Here is a 16,354-nt window from a genome sequence, read left to right on the forward strand (position 1 = left end):
CACCAGTGTAATAATAATGCCAGTTTTTATATAGCACTAGCTCACACAAGGGATTCAAAGCGCTGTAATAACAGTTGATATCATTACTCAGCGTGTGGTACTCAATGTATTGATCTCAGAAGGATGAAAGGCTCAGTTGGCATTGCCGGGATTCGAACCAGTCTCTACAGGCTATGCACAGATGTCAGAATTGAGCGCTCAGTTCGCTGTGCTATTTAACTGACCTTTTGCATAGTTTTCCACGTAATTGATAAGAGTGTGTATTCTTATTTTTTTCAAAAAATTAAATGTACCTTGCTCCGTGGCCTTGTGACCCGCAGTGCCATTGAAATTGGACTCTGGAACAATGCGCGGCAAGTTTCTTTACAAGAACAAATGCACACCATTACGGATGCTAATGGAGATATAACCCTCGGTGGTGGGACGACCCTGTCTTGCAATGACGCAGCTTGACAATAGGTCTTGCCACTGTGCAGGCAGTAATGCATTTCCTGGTTGTTAACAAGCAGGACACAATGTTCTGGAAGCCCCAGTATTCCTCAACTTAAGTTAAAACTTGGACAGTTCAAGTTATCTGGATTTTAAATTGGACCTATCTTACCAAGTGAGAATCAAATCCGTGCAAATGATTCTAATGATTTGGAGCTGAAACTCGAAATGATTCAAACCCGGATTAAGCCACTTGAATACATCGACTCATTCCAGCAAAGTGAACTGACTCCAAAATCTATGTCATTACTAAATTGTGGAATACTAAAAATTGTTACAGAAAGGATATCATTCAGTGAGTTTAATAGATTGAGTAAAATTCTTCGAGAATAGAGTAAAATTCTTCACGATTCACGTTAAATAGTGCCTTTTGTTTCGAAGTTTGTCGAAGGTCGAATTGGCTTGAGTTAATAACTTGGTGACATGTTTCCACCTTGTTTGCTTTCAGTATTCAAGTCAATCTGACACATACAAGTAGAAATTGGCATTCTGTGGGTTCATTCAAATTAGCTTGTTGCAATCTTGATAGCGGCTCTATCAATTTGAGCTGATTCTAAGTATTATTTTAAGTAGTCCGGACAAGAGCTGAGTCATACACACAAGAAACCCTGTTTAGGCTATGTACAGTTCAGCATCGGCCGACTGTTTACGAATAGCTGATCCTCCAGCCAGTGTATTTTCTCATGTGGAACTCTTAACGGGGATCCAGGGATTCAGATACAAATTGTTTGAGTGATAAAAGTAGATGAACATTGTTACTTGACGTCACAGAGCCGGAACGTCAATGCCTCCAGCCATAACCAGGCAACGATCCTAAATACATTGTGTAATGTCGTATGGCAGTAACGTCGTATGGCAGTAAAGTTGTATGGAAGTAAGGTCGTATGGCAGTAACGTCGTATGGCAGTAAGGTAACACGTAGTCGGGAAGGTGTAGTAGTATCTCTCCTTTGCCTGTGAGGGATGGCAGCCAGAACAGTTTCATGTTTGATCTTCGACATGGAAGGGGTGATTAATCATAATCTGGTGGTGGGAGCAAATTAGGACCCATGGCATACTGGTGGTAGTATATTACGCCAAAAGAAATTAAGAGTTTCCATGGTTACTCAAGCTTTTTTCATATGAGGCTTGTAAAGGATGCACACTCCATGATTCATTAAATGGGACATACATCCAAAATAAAGAGACATCCCGATGTCAATTTAAAAAAATACATTTTAAACTTTTATTTAGTTTCCTGGTCCAATAAAATATTGCAAGGCAACCAAAAGTTACATAATATCACATAGATACAGAACAAACCAAAAAAACGAGAACAAACCACAGGCATTTGACCGGACTATGTTGTAAAATAACACCCTGTGCTCAACAGACTTACATTACATCCCGTGGGAGGTTACGGGCAAACAAATGTGCACGTAGCATCCCGTTGGAGGTTACAGGCAAACAAATGTGCACGTAGTCGATCCACATATCTCTTGGCAGGGTTATTGCCGGTGAGATGGCGACATAGACGTCCTTGTTGTTATTTGCCCATGCTCGGTTAGTCAACCAGTGTTTCAGTTCTGGCGACTTGGAAAACTTACAATACAGCAGGGCCATTCTTTGCACTCAAAGAAAAGCAATGTTTAAGAATCTACCTTTAATTTCTGCCATTTTGCCGCAGTCACTTAGAACGCTTCATATGGAGTCCACTGGCACACTCACATCTATCTATCTTTGAGGATAGTTCCTCACATACATCCGTACAATGCATGACACGCATAGGGCATGACCAGAGCATGTGCAAGTGTCCCCATTAATTTTGATAGATTATACGTCATGTTTGTAAGCAGTGATGTAGTACAAAATGGGGGGGGGCCCTCTGCAAGCCATGCTGAACACCCACCTCCAGGCTTCCCCAAGCTCAGCAACAAAGCACGGGTTGCGCCACACTTCAGAACGGCCTGGCCACCACACATGTGGAATGCATACAGCTATCATGCTACTGCAGGGTCACCCTGTGCACTGCACTAGGTGAAAGTTATAAATATTTGTTTTAATCAAACCTTAAATCTATCACCTAGCCTAGGAAGAAGGAGGCTGAGCCTGCTTCCGTGCACCGAAATATAGCAGCCAACTCTGTGCGTGGCCAGTAATATTACGCACAGTAATGATACCATGAGAAAACATGTCCATGCTGGCTCTGCCAGTATCCCCATATACGAACGTTCTCTTGCTGGCTTTGCCCTTCAAGCCAGTAAATAATCTCCTGGCATAGGAAGAAAATGTTATTTCTGCCTGCACAAATGCCTGCCCAACTCCTGCACCACCATGTAAGAATACTCTTCCTGTGGACTTTGCCCTCAACGCCAGTAAAACGTGCAATTGCACAGTAAGGAAAGTCTGGTTCCTGTCATGCACAGAACCTTAATGGAAATCATTTATTTCTGAAGTCAGAGTGACTTCAAGAAGAAATCATTTCTTTTTTGAATTGCAAGGGGGCTCCCCCTAGGACATGTGGTGGTGGGGCCCTGTAAACTGCGGAATCTGCAGAGGCCCCCGTTAAGCCGCTGTTTTTAAGTACCATGGCTTGCTAGCTCATTCACTGTGCTGTGCATGGCACACAAGGACATCTGGCACAAAGGTCTCCAGCAAGTTTGCTCTCAGTGTTCACGCAGAGGACCATTAATAAGAAACGCAACTAACAAATAATCTCCAGGGCATTAGGAGTGATGATCACTGTTGGAAATCCCTTGCATGTCAAAGAAGCAGAACAGTGGAATAGGATGGACCTGACCCTTTTATGCACACATATACAAGTTATATTTTCCAAATACCCTAGGGTTGCTCTACTGCGCTAAGCAGTCCACCAACTACATACACTAAAGTGTGTGTATTGCACTTCCTCACCACCTCAACCTCCGGTTCCAATGTAGAGATATTCAATATCACACACAGAGGAGAAAAAGCAATTCACTTCTGCAATCCTTCTAGTGGAAGCCAGAAAAATGCAGTACTGAAATGTGATGGCTGTCCTTCATTATCAGCAGCTCTGCCACCGGCATATATGCTGGGGGATACAACCTGCACTGACAAACAGAGAAGCCAAAGAAGGATCTGGAATCTATCAACTTACTGTATGTTCCGGCGTATAAGATGACTTTTTAACCCAGGAAAATCTTCTCAAAAGTCAGGGGTCACCTTATACGCATAGTGTCGTTTTATAGGGCGGGTATATCCCAAACTCTATATTTTAACTGGAAAAGTTGGGGGTCGTCTTATATGCCCAGTCGTCTTATACGGCGGAACATACGGTAAATCTTTTCATTACTATTGTATAGGATTAGTTTCGTACCTCGGCTGTTGGATAAGGTGCCTCTAGGCATTTTGTAAATTCCCTTCCAGTAAAACCTTCGGGACAACAAGGGATTGAGGATACAGTTCTATGTATTGATGTGTATGAAGAAGCAGCACGGGAAGCCTGAAATGTTGGCTTTATAATTGTGTTTCCAATGTGCACCAGGACATTATGGGCCCGATTCATGGAATATTTGCCCGGTTCATAGTGAATGTGCATTGCTGAAAAGTGACTTTGCACTGCCGACACAAACCCTGATTCATGGAACCGTGCAAAGTGTATTTTTGCCATGCAAAGTCAGCGCGTAGTCATTTTTGCAGTACAAAATCACTTTGCTCAGACTTTGCACAGCAAAAATACACATTGCACGGTTCCATGAATCAGGGTTTGTGTCGGCAGTGCAAAGTCACTTTTCACCAGCGCAAAGTCACTTTGAACCGGGCAAATGTTCCATGAATCGGGCCCCAAGTGTTTCTTAGCTCATTGAAGAGTGACCGAACACTGTAGAAAGTGGCTTCAAACGAATGGATGAGTGGAGAAGTGGGTTCAAAGAAAAGGGATACATTATGCAAGTGTTTCAGTGCACTACGACACAGCTTCTGGAGAACATTGGACAAACATGTCAATGTTCTTTGTTTTATGGTTGCTAAATGTAACTCCTCATCATAGGACATTATTTTTGTCACAATGTGCAAACGAACAACTTGGTTTTGACTCATAGGTGTCGCTTCAACGACACCTTATGAAGCAGAACCTATCAATATGAATAGTTGTAGGTGGCAAGTGTGTATGAATACATAACCACCAGGATATGTCCTTTTACTCTGGGTTCGTATTTTTCTTTCACTGTAATTGATGGAAAGGTGAACAATCAATTGGTTGCCTCCACTATTTGATAGAAAGATAGGCCAGTGCTTGCGGCCTTAAAGAACAGCGATTGGTTGGGTCTTCCTTGTGTTCCTTGAAGTATGTGCCTGGCTTGTTTAATGCACACTAAGCTATTGTTAGCACTTGTAATCCTGTCCTTTTGTCATAGCATGAGGTTTATTGCAGCATTTGAGGCTGAAGTTGACAGATGACAACCAAAATGTGTTGCCTTTCACAATGTTGTTCATAAATGAGTGTGGGCAACCTTTCCAGGCCTGAAGATGGAGTTGGAGTTTTGCCCACACTGGAAAAAGACGTCTCCATGTCTTTACGACGACACCCAAAATAACAACATACTTTAAAAATGACACCCAAATAACTAAAAAAAATCCCTTTTTTTTCATTCAGGGTGGGGGGTCTCTCCCGCTTTTACTGCCTTTTTACCCTCCCCCTACTAGCCTTACCCCTTTTAATCCCTTAACCCACCCACCATATATACTTTTACTTTACATTTATTTTCGGTATTTAGGTGTCGTTTAAAAGGTTTGTCATTATTTTTATATATATATTAACACTGGATACCAAAAAAGAGATATTCCTCAAATCAGGATGCACAAATGATGTACTTTGATTATAGTGCCTCGTGCTTTCAAATATTAAAGTGATTTATCTTGGAGGAAAGTCGATGGATACTCTATATGAAGGTATGGAAGTAGTGTGGCAGAATGGGGATACATGCTGGGAGATATGCATATTCTCCCTCATAGTGGCTCTACTTGGATGGACATTGAATCTTTTTGATCAGAAGTTGGTCAGAGGTTGTTTTGCTCACCACGTCCACCACTCCACGTTCCTGCATTTTGGGTGCTGGAGACAGTGTTACGCAGGCTCCACCTGTCATGTCCAAGATCATGGAAAGGTTTCCTGCACATGGTCAGGAGGACAATGGAGGAGGGGTGGACAGCCGGCGTGATTGCTGCGGCTGGACTTTATGGAAAGACCTGAATCGGAGCATGTTTCAGGAAAAACGATATAATGGAGAATTGCATTTTTCATCGACCTTTATTTGGGTGCGATGTGTATTGACGAAACCAGGGAGTTGTACACAGGGGTACAGGGAAGTGTGATCGGGCTTAGGGTGAAAGCAGCCACTTTGCAAAACTTACCATTTCATCACCTAAGCTTTTTCAGATCCATATTTTACAACGTGGTGGCAAAAGAGCAATTGGGTCGCTTCACAATGTGGGGCCAGCAGTTACTCTAGTTGGGCCCACCACAGTGACATTAACATCTGTAAATGCCCACACAGGGCTGCTCAGTGGGTATTTACAGTTTTTGGGTGGGCCGTGCCCGCTCAGGCCCTACCCTGTATACACCTCTGCTGTGTGGTCGATAACATAAATGATGCTTTTGGATACACTGAATCCTGTGTTGTTTTCGCACATAACATTTATTTTCACAGAAGTCTGTGGGCATGCCCATTGACCTCCAGGTCCTCACTCTCTGTCTCTTCTCTTGTCTCCCTCCAGGTCATTGCCAACACGCCTGCCACGTTAGTATACGATACTGGGTGTGATGACGTGTGCTTTGAGGTTTTGGTGTTTGCAAAGCATGGGTCTTGATGTTCTCCTTTAAAATGATGCTCAAAGCTGTAATGCTGTACGCCAGCCAATGGCAGCAATGCCATCTACACACTTGGCTCGGCTGTCCATATGCGGCATATTACCACCGTGCCACAGCAGCTAGTGTCATGCATTGCAGGTCTACTTAAGTATGATCCTCTGAACAGGCCAATCATGTCTTCTACGCCCTCCTCCCCAATGGGGGACGTTTCATGTTGTGTTTGGTGGAGTTAGGTCACTGAACAGACTATCTGGTCAGCCACACATCCCTGCTCCAGCTGAAAATACCACACCGTTTAAGGCCAGCATGCATTTTAACGCTGGCATTAATCCAACTGATTCCTATGCAATCTGCCTGTTTTGTTACACTTAGCAAAAGGAGGCAGATTCTAAAGGAATGCATTTTAAATCCCTCACGCAATTGTTAACTGTAGAAAGCATTTACACTTATTTCAAACACTGAGAGGAAAAGAAAGGTGTTAAAACAATTTCATCTGTTTCAACGTCTTTTGTTTTTTACACCCATCGGTTAGAAATAAGTAAAATTACCTGGCGGTCTCCATCCTGCTATTTATTCTTCAAATTAAAATGCCCCCATGGTCATGAGCGGTTGAGGATATTTTCATTTTCATGATGCCCCATTTGCTTGTATCCCTTTCTAATTAATATCAAGTGCACATTGGTTTCTGCTGCCTTGGAGCTGCAGTGCACAACACTGGTCTCGACTACAGCCAAAGCGATCCAGTGATGATATTGCTTGGGAAAACATTGACCGGAGAACACTGATTTTTTTTGGTTACATGTGATCTTACCGACCACAATTACGGAGTGGCAAATTCAATCAGGGACGAAATATGGAAAAACACAGATTCTTTTCGTTTGTATTTTGTTTTGGGCGGTACAGCCCCACAGCTCCCCATTACTTTACCCTTACAACACCACCCCAACCCCATCCGACCCATTTTAACCGCTTTACCCCACTACCCTTTATTTATTTAATTAATGTTTGCTTTTTTTGTATTATGGTCCACTCTGAAATGTACCACTCTGTAATGTTTTAGATATGTTGACTGGATACCATTTTTTTTTCTCCCACTATCCAGCAATTTTCCCACATTTTCCAGCAATCGAGTTGGTTTATATCATTAAACCTGACCGAGAATGTATTAGGAAAGATGAAAAGTGGAAGGATAATACATCAGGGCCCAACGAGGAATTTGCCCAGATGACCGTATCACAGAGAACCGCTGCCTACATATCAGTTTTTTTTATTTCCAAAATGAATTATCATGAGATAAATCTGCATCCAATGGTTCCGAATGGGAAATTGAGTGGTTATGTATACAACCTGAAAGGTTTGTAGACTTGAGATCCGCCACTGTGCTCCACAGCCGTAGAGCAAGCTTTGACCAGGAACTAAGGAGGCTTTTGCCTGCTTTCGTCTCAGGAGGACAGCTCAGGGGCAACATGCTCGCCTTGGAAGCAGAATGACATGGAGCAACACAGGTTCGATCCCCGGGTCCACGCTTACAAACCTCTGGGTATTAAGCGCGTTATAAACAACCTATCATATCAAACCTGTCTAGTTTTATCCCAGATAACCATCTGTACTTTTGCTTCCTGCAACCGAAAAACATGGCACTGTCATACCATCTGTGATTGCAGAAATGACAATCACACTCTACCACAACTTAAACATGGGTGAAACGTAAACGAAAACACAATGTGCAAAAACAACAGGGGCCAAATTCTTAATATCGTCTACAAACAACTGCAGCAGGCAGCCAGCACGACTGCTTCACACCGCTCCCTATTGGCTTGATAGCTGTATTGCTTTGAGCGTGGCACCATGTTCCCATTACCTGAACTCCACAAGCTGCCTTCAGACAATGTCACTTTGCTGCAACTAAATCCACCTTAACAACATTTTGTTTAGCTGGATTTTCAATAGGTTTCTAATTGCACTCGGTCTTGTTACATTTTTTGAACCACAGTGCAGTGGCAACTTTTAGCATTCAGGAGTCAGCTTCTGCATCCCAGCTGTTAAAATATCCCGTATTATGACATTTGCTTTACAGCTGTTTTGAAGGAAGGGTGTTGGCTAATAGGAAACACGTGAGCTTCCATGTAGTAAGCTGTCCTCGTGGTCTATCACCTGTTGTAACAAGGAGGACATCAGACATTCCCTCTAACTGTGCAAGGCCTTGTACGTTTGAAGCTAAATACCCAAAGCCCACCTGGTGGGGTTATCCCCCACCCGGTTGGTTAACTTTCTTTTTCTGAAGGGTTGGTAGGAGGTCCTTGGGGGGGAGAAGGGAGATTATCAAAAGGCTGAAGCATAGTTATGTTTGATAATTGACTGTTTATTGTGGGTGCCAACAGCCAATAAAACCACCGCGTGGGCAATGACCCTCAACACATTCTGCCGATTGGGCTGAGCCCTGTGCAAGCGGTCCACAATCTCCAAATTCCACTGAGGAAGAAAGGGTGTGGGAGTCCGGGCAATCTTGACTTTCAATCATGTTGCTGGCATCCGCTATAATGGACTATGAGCCTCTTCTGTGTCTTGATTTGGTACTTAACATGCTCCCGCACCATCAAACCCCGGCTACCTCAGCACTTTGTGCGTGCCCACTTGTATACATCGGTTAGGTAGAACAGGAGCATAGTGCGAGCATCTACCTCCCTTCCCCCATGTTCCGGTTTTCTACAGGAAGTTATCCTCTTTGACATAGTAACACACCCTCTTAGTATTTACCACTGTGGATAACATCATGACTTGAGGCAAAATAATTGTGGCTCTTACAAATATGGTTGGTGGGCACTTTCATTTCTAAGAGACCAGTGTGGCTCACTTAGTAATGGGCCCTGGCAAAGCAATACAAATTTCCGGCGAAGACACAATTGAGAAAGAAGGAGTCACCAGATTGGCCACTCTTTTCCATACCAGACCATGCACTTTTCTCTTGCCTCCTCTTGAGTAAAAATGCCTTTAGTTTTCCTGCTCAATTTGGAAATGTGAAATAGCATTTTGCTGTCCAATTTGTGAATCCAGATTGCATGCATGCCTGTGTTTGACTTGTTCTCCCCCGCCTTTCCCGCATGAGTTTTCTTCTTGTTGTGTGAAAGTGTATCTATCAATGGAATGCTTCCCTTTACTTAAGATCCCTTATTCTTTCAGAACAACTTCCAGGCTTTAAAATGCAAAGCATCACTTATCTAGTGTGTGTGTGTGTGTGTGTGTGTGTGTTAAACTTTATTTCATCTCGAAAAGAGCATAAACGTCATATACAATAATTCACAACGTATAGAACTCAAACATAAAAAGGTGAACGAAATAGCATTTGTTAAAAATGCAACATTGCATAATACATTAAAACTTCAAATGAGCAGGTTGAGAAAAAAAGACATTAAAATCTAATTAAAAACTTAATGCAAACAACAAACCATACAGAACCAGGGAGTTTCCCGCTACAGTGGAAACATATTTAAGCCTCTTCCTCCAGGCCTGGAGTAGATCATTTTCTCATACTTGAGTTGCTAATTTACTAGTCCCCGCTAGACAGAGATAAAGTGGTCATAGGTAGGTTCAAATGGGTTCTCGACACCAGAGGTACAAACCTTTTTAAGGGGGCACAACAACATGGAAGAATTGTTTGCCATTAGGTGGCCTCTCTATGTCCACACTAATTTATAACATTTTGCTAAAGTAATGATCAGGCGTACAGAGCAAGGGGATACAATACTACCTATATGTTCAAACCATTACATTTCGACAAACATTTATAGCATTTGTTGATTAACGGGAACATGTTTTATAGATGCTACGTTAGAAAGCCATTGAGACATACCGCTTCCCAGAGAAAGTTACACTAAAAAGTGTAAAAATAAGTTCCATTTAAGTGCTGTTCAACTAAATAACACCCAATTTAGCAAATGGGGAGGGTGCATGATTCTGAAATATTTGCACTGGAGTAAATTATAAGATGTCCATTTTCAAATGCCTCATCATATCGTATTTACAAAGTCTTCAAAGTGGAACTGCTGGGAGTATCTATGTGATCCTCAGATGTAAATCCAACTCGCGATGATTTAGGCTCCGGGCATCTCCAAAATTGTCCAAGTTTTAAGGGTTTATGAATAAGGTATGAGGACTGGCATAAAAATCCAAGATCCCGGCCATTTTAGGATTTACAATAGTACAAATCCGTGTGAATCGGAATCATAGTGTACTTAACAGCAAATGTATTGATGACTGACTCACTAGCATCCCCCTGATGTATACGGAATAGTCCTACAGATTGATGCTGAACAGTCACACGAAAAAGGAACCGGAACAATGTTATCTTAAATGGCACAGAATAGTGTTTTACTAAATGCGAAGGAAAACTGTTTCTCTACATGGCGCTATATAATTCCCTCATTATACAGTACTTGACTAAATGTCATGTTATGGAATAACGTCCCACTCAAATGCCACTGAATAGCATCTCATTAAATAGATTCCACTCCTTATAGTATAACGTGGAATTAATGGCATTAAAGTGGACCTACTCAAAGAAAATACGTTGAAAACTAGTGAATGTTACTGTATTTTCTTACTGAATACTATTGAACTGTTTCAGCGATAACTAAGCTAAAGACATTGTAAATTTTCAACAAATGAAAAACTTCGTAGCGACTGACCAATTGCACTAAATATTGGTCTATTGGCTGAGCAATACAGACTGACTACATTAACAGGGCTTCACTACACAGCTCTGGATATCTTCTCAATAAATATGAATGTGTAGTGTCTTGCTAAATGCCACTAAAGAGAGCTTCCCCACATGACACTAAATGTCTTATAACTAAATTCAACCTATTAGTGTTTTCCTAAATGGTGTCTCATTGTAAAATAGCACCTTCCTGAATGGTTAGCTTTGGGTAATCTCCAGGAATATCACACCATTCAAAGAGTTTATCTTGGACCTAGATTAACAAATCGAGATGCTGTAACAGCATTAATGTGCTCTTAACAAACGTATCTTTTAATAACATGAATGCAATGTCCCACAACAACTGCAAGGAGAACCAGGGGACCTCCTCTCCCAGGGGACTTGCACAAAGGTATACATGAAACAGAGTTCAGTGCTCTCTCCAACCTCTTGTGCTTCTCATCATTATAGGACCACCGTAGTAATGGTACAAACATGAATGTAAAATGATGAGTTGGTCTTTGAAGAAGTATTGATCATTCAGAAGGAGAATTGAGCATTTGAGTATTGAATTTGAACAATTGAAGATTATGTTTTGATTGCCATTAACACATTGGTTGCACATTGGGGATCTGGATAATATGCCATGAACACCAATAGGAAAATTCCAATATCAGAAAAGAATCCACAACCTCAGGCTTGAGTAATAAACAGCATAAGTGTAAAACCCTGAAACAGTTGTCTTGACACTTACTTTAAGCTTTTGAGGAACATGCCACACACCCAAATTGAAAACAGTCTTGATGCTGAGCGGTAATGGCTTGGCAGGCAAAGAACGGTGGTCTGGAGGGTTGGCCAGAGCGATGCCAGTGGTTAAGATTAATTCTAAACCTTCCAGCCATCACCTCTTTGTTTTTGCTTTGTCACCCCGAGTGGGACTGGTATGCTCAGAGGTGGGTCCCGTGCCTGCTGGGCCTAGAAACCCAAGCTACTCCTCACTGATGAGCCCCAACAAGGGCGAAACATGTTTGGGGATGCTTGTGGTCTCGTGCAGAAGGGATGTGACCTAGCAGTTCGGGCTGGACTGCCCCTTTTGGGGTGGGACCAAGCCTGATTTGCATATGGTCTTTCCCCTTCTGTAATGGCTTGGCAGGCGAAGAACGGTGGTCTGGAGGGTTGCCCAGAGCGATGGCAGTGGTTAAGATTCATTCTAAACCTTCCAGCCATCACCTCTTTGTTTTTACGAGCGCAGATGACCTGCTCCTTTTCAATTAGAATTATGAGCTGGGCTTGCATGGGCTATACCACATGGGATACTTAGAAGGTAACCCTATGTCATGTATTTATGCGCAACGTTCAGTAAATGTGCCTGCAATCTCAGTTCATAATTAGGTAGTATTCTAAAAATAGGAGGTATTTAAAAATGCCACATGTTTATACAATTGCCACCATGCTCTTAATGAAGCCCAATGTAGTTCCTTGTGTTAACACAACAAACAACGGACACATATTCGGGAAATGGAATATTGTATTACATATGGTAGTAGAAAACCTTCCTGTTTAACCTCAAGCCAAGGTGATGAGTGTGTGGTTCCAAAGCCTCCTCCACGCTAAATCACTATTTTGCCTTCCTGTTTTGTTTGGCTTTTACTGTTCTTTGTGTGCCCTTAAGCCCATGGGAAAGTTGCGCTATATACAAAAAAAATAATAATAGAATAGTCTCTAGGTTCTCGTTTTACTTTTTGGTATCTGAAAATGCATGTCTGAGTTGCACTGCATTTCAAAGAAATGTAATGAATGTGGTTGCATTGCTTGCATGAGCCTTCACGTTTTATTCCATTTAGTTGTCACTTCTGTGCCCTTTCTTTTCTCCCACACCCTTTCTTCTAACCTCACTTCCCCCTCCTGCCAGCAATGAGTATGTGGAACGTTTCAATGCCAATGTGCTGAAAGACTCTGCCACGTCTACGCACAAGCCCATCGAGGTGAAAGGCCCAGGTGGCAAGGCCACTATCATTCACGCCCAGTATAACACCCCCATCAGCATGTACTCCCAGGATGCTATCATGGATGCCATTGCTGGCCAGGCTCAGGCCAGGGGCAGTGACATGTCCAGGTAAGACTCGGCGGCTCGCTGTTTGCTGTGGACCCTGCATGACCTTAGATCTTTTGGAGTATATCTTATTTCCACTATCATATAAACCAGCCGACAAATAGGCACGCTGCTATCACCTTTATGTACTGCACCACTGTGGGTACAAGTACAGAAAAGCCCTGCACTACTTGTTGCCACTGTCTGGTTGCTAGTGTTGAACTGCATTAATTCCCAACAGCATCTCCACTTGCATTGTTTCTAGAAGTAACAATGAGATTTAGGTTTGAATGTTAGTCAGTGCAGTCCATACATTTCAAAATGTTTATTGCTTTTTAAGTTGGCAAACTATTAGATTTCATGGTTTCTCTCGTCCAAATAAATTGCAAACATGGCTTACAAAGCATCGTGCATTATCTGTGTTCTGCCCAGTTTCTTCCCAAAAAACGTCTAATGGATTGCACCAAGTCCAAGAAGGCCTCTTATTGTGGCAGAAGATGGCAGCCTGTCTGCCCATTTCGCCCTTCTGATCTGTGGTACTAAGGGTGGCATTTCTGCTCATCTCTATTTACTGCTGATATAGCAATTTGTTTGCAAAGACCCAGAACTATTGAACCACCTGCAAAAGATGCAGGACAGCACATCAATGATAGAGGCCCTATGCTACAAGACGCCCAAAACAAAAGGTTTTAACAATGTTTTGCTAGCTTCCATTGGGGTGGAGTATATCGTCAACTTTTCACAATTGGCCCAAAGTCACTCTAAAAACCACACTCTCTATGACTTGCAGAGAGTGCACCATATCAAAATCGTCGCTTCTGTTATAATGACCATGCCCATAGACATAAGCCCAGAAGATATTGGCAGGACGAGAGAGAACTCCGTTGGTCAGCAGCGTGTTTTCTAGTTGAAAGTAAAGTGAATGGCAGAACTCTGTTGAGTGCCACGCGTGCCATCTATGGAGAAGCAGAGAACTCCTCCTTTTTTGTGTTCAAGCAGGTTTGTGCCATCCAGGTTTAACAAATGGGAAGAGTGGTTGTAACCACTCGAAAAGGATGGCTTAGATGGCGTCACAAACATTCAAAACACATGATTAAATATTGGCACAAACATATGTTTAAAAGGCTCTCTCTGCACTTGCCAAACATTTTTCAGAGCTTTTGAGATAGCAATGTGTGTGAGCGGCTCTGAATTCCAAGCAGGTATTGCCATGCCTTCTATTTACTGCCCCTTGCCTCCTGTTTACACAGCAGGTGAATGAGGCTTAAAGTGACAATAGTTCCTTCCCTTGCATGGTTGAAATAATCCATGCTCAGTAGCGCGGGGAGGCATCGTGAGTCCATGATTCTAACTCCTCCACCCATATCAATTGATGTGCTTCTCTGATCTCTCGCTCACCGCTGTATCAAGCAATTTGATCCTGATGGCATGGATCAAGAATGAGTGTGGCTAATACCATGGCTACTGCTTTCGCCAACCAATCCATGTCGCTTATTCCTTAAATAAGGTTTTCGTTGTCATGCTTTCAGATAATACAACACTTCTATGACGAGAACTGTGCTCTGTTCCTTTTTAATGTTTTGTTGTGGAGGAAGTTCTCTTAAGAACCAATTTCAATGGATCCCAACATTAAAATAAGCATTTGATGGAAGGTTTCTATGTGTGTGGGTGTTGGGGCAGAAGGGAGGGAATGTGGGTGTATGCAGCAGGTGTGGCAGTGTGCATGCATATTTTAACTATTTATGTTTCTCCTAGGATTTCTGTCACTAGAACCTGCTTAAATATATATGAGTATTCCATTCTGTTAACTATATGTTTAGATTCATGATGTCACCTGAAATGTCAGTACTGAAGGATGGTGTGCTTAAAAGCGTACATGCTCATTCTGGATCCTTGGTACCAGGCTGTTCATAGATACCAACCATGGGTGGACTTTTCAAAGGAAGCTGATGATTAAGTTATCGTGTTGTAAATCCCATTATAAATCAGTGGGAACACAGATGCAGAACTAGCTACTCTATGTGGCGCTGGTGCCGGGTGAACGAAGAGGGCGATTTAGTGGCTGGAAAGTCAAAATAACAATTTTCAAATTGTCCAAAGAGAGAGAGTTCAGGGGGGAATTTATCAATATACTTCCAAATTATAAAGAATAGATTGTGAGGGAGTTCAGTGAAGAATAGCCTCTACAACAGTGTACTCTTGGTTTGAAGAGCATGATAACCGTGTAGGGAGAGAGTTTCTGCAGCAAGGATGAGCTCCCATACATTGAGTGGGTACATCAAGGGCTGGATTGTGATGGATGATCACGGCTGTGCATGTGATATTGCAGCACAAAATATGGTTAGTCCACCATTTGAATCCTATGAGCAAAACAGTAGGAAAGTAGAGATGTATGCGATTCCATGGGAACTCTTTCAACAAAAGTTTAAGAACTGTGCCAAAAGGCTGCCTTACACATCTAACGTAAAGTGTCCGTGTAGGACTATAAAGCCCCAGAGTGCCATACATGAGATTCATTTTGCTATGACTTGTATAGCCACATATATCTCATGCATTCATCACTTATTCTCCAGATATGCTTAAAGATTAGGATTTCAGAATATGCAGGAAAGCCTATTCATTTAATTGATTGGTCATCTATTGTGGACTTCATTGACCTATTCAGTGGACAGCCTGTAACATTGACTCCGCCACTATATCATATTGACCTTAATACCGGTTCTTAACTCACAAGATGGGAACTTCAAATCTTTCCTTTGGGTGCTACCCAAGCTCGAGGTTGATTTGTGATCTCCACTTGGGTTCCAGTGGATTCATATGCTCAACAGGAAGCAAAACATGTATATATAGGTATACTAAAATGAAAACGTTGCACTCATAGCAGAGCGTTCCGAGCTTTCAAGACCAGCCTATGCCTTGTTCTGCATTGTGTTGTTGCCTCCAATGCTGCTTACATTGTGTTGCACTCTGTTATGTGTTCTTCTGATCCCAACTTTCAGGTGAATTGAAGCTCTATTGACCACCAAAAGAGGTTATAGTAGACTCTGTTATTTGCATAGGTAGAAATACGTGATCACCCTTTCTTTGCTTTCATCATCAGATTAAAGTGTTTGTAAGATTCAGGTTTAAATATGGATATTGCTTCAGTTACCTTGAATACATTTCCAGATCTCTATTCACTTGAGCAAGACACATGGTAAAATGACAGATTGTTTGTATGAAAAGAAAGTGCACAGAGATTACTTTAA

At 42.2% G+C, this 16,354-nt stretch overlaps 1 protein-coding gene across 6 annotated transcripts in view; it reads left to right on the plus strand.

The window, feature by feature from the left end:
• The window catches only part of LDB3 (LIM domain binding 3), a 501,927-nt gene that overhangs the window by 248,759 nt on the left and 236,814 nt on the right, over positions 1–16,354 (plus strand). For 2 of the 6 annotated variants that reach the window (XM_069610774.1, XM_069610775.1), the window contains exons 5-6: positions 6,225–6,247; positions 12,927–13,130. The exons of the other annotated variants lie outside the window; for them this stretch is intronic. In XM_069610774.1, coding sequence (XP_069466875.1) covers positions 6,225–6,247; positions 12,927–13,130 — 227 coding nt within the window. The remainder of the gene's footprint in view (positions 1–6,224; positions 6,248–12,926; positions 13,131–16,354) is intronic. 6 annotated transcript variants of the gene reach the window in all.

The sequence above is a fragment of the Ambystoma mexicanum genome, chromosome 8 (assembly GCF_040938575.1).
Source record: "Ambystoma mexicanum isolate Mex_15411 chromosome 8, UKY_AmexF1_1, whole genome shotgun sequence".
NCBI lineage: Eukaryota > Metazoa > Chordata > Amphibia > Caudata > Ambystomatidae > Ambystoma > Ambystoma mexicanum.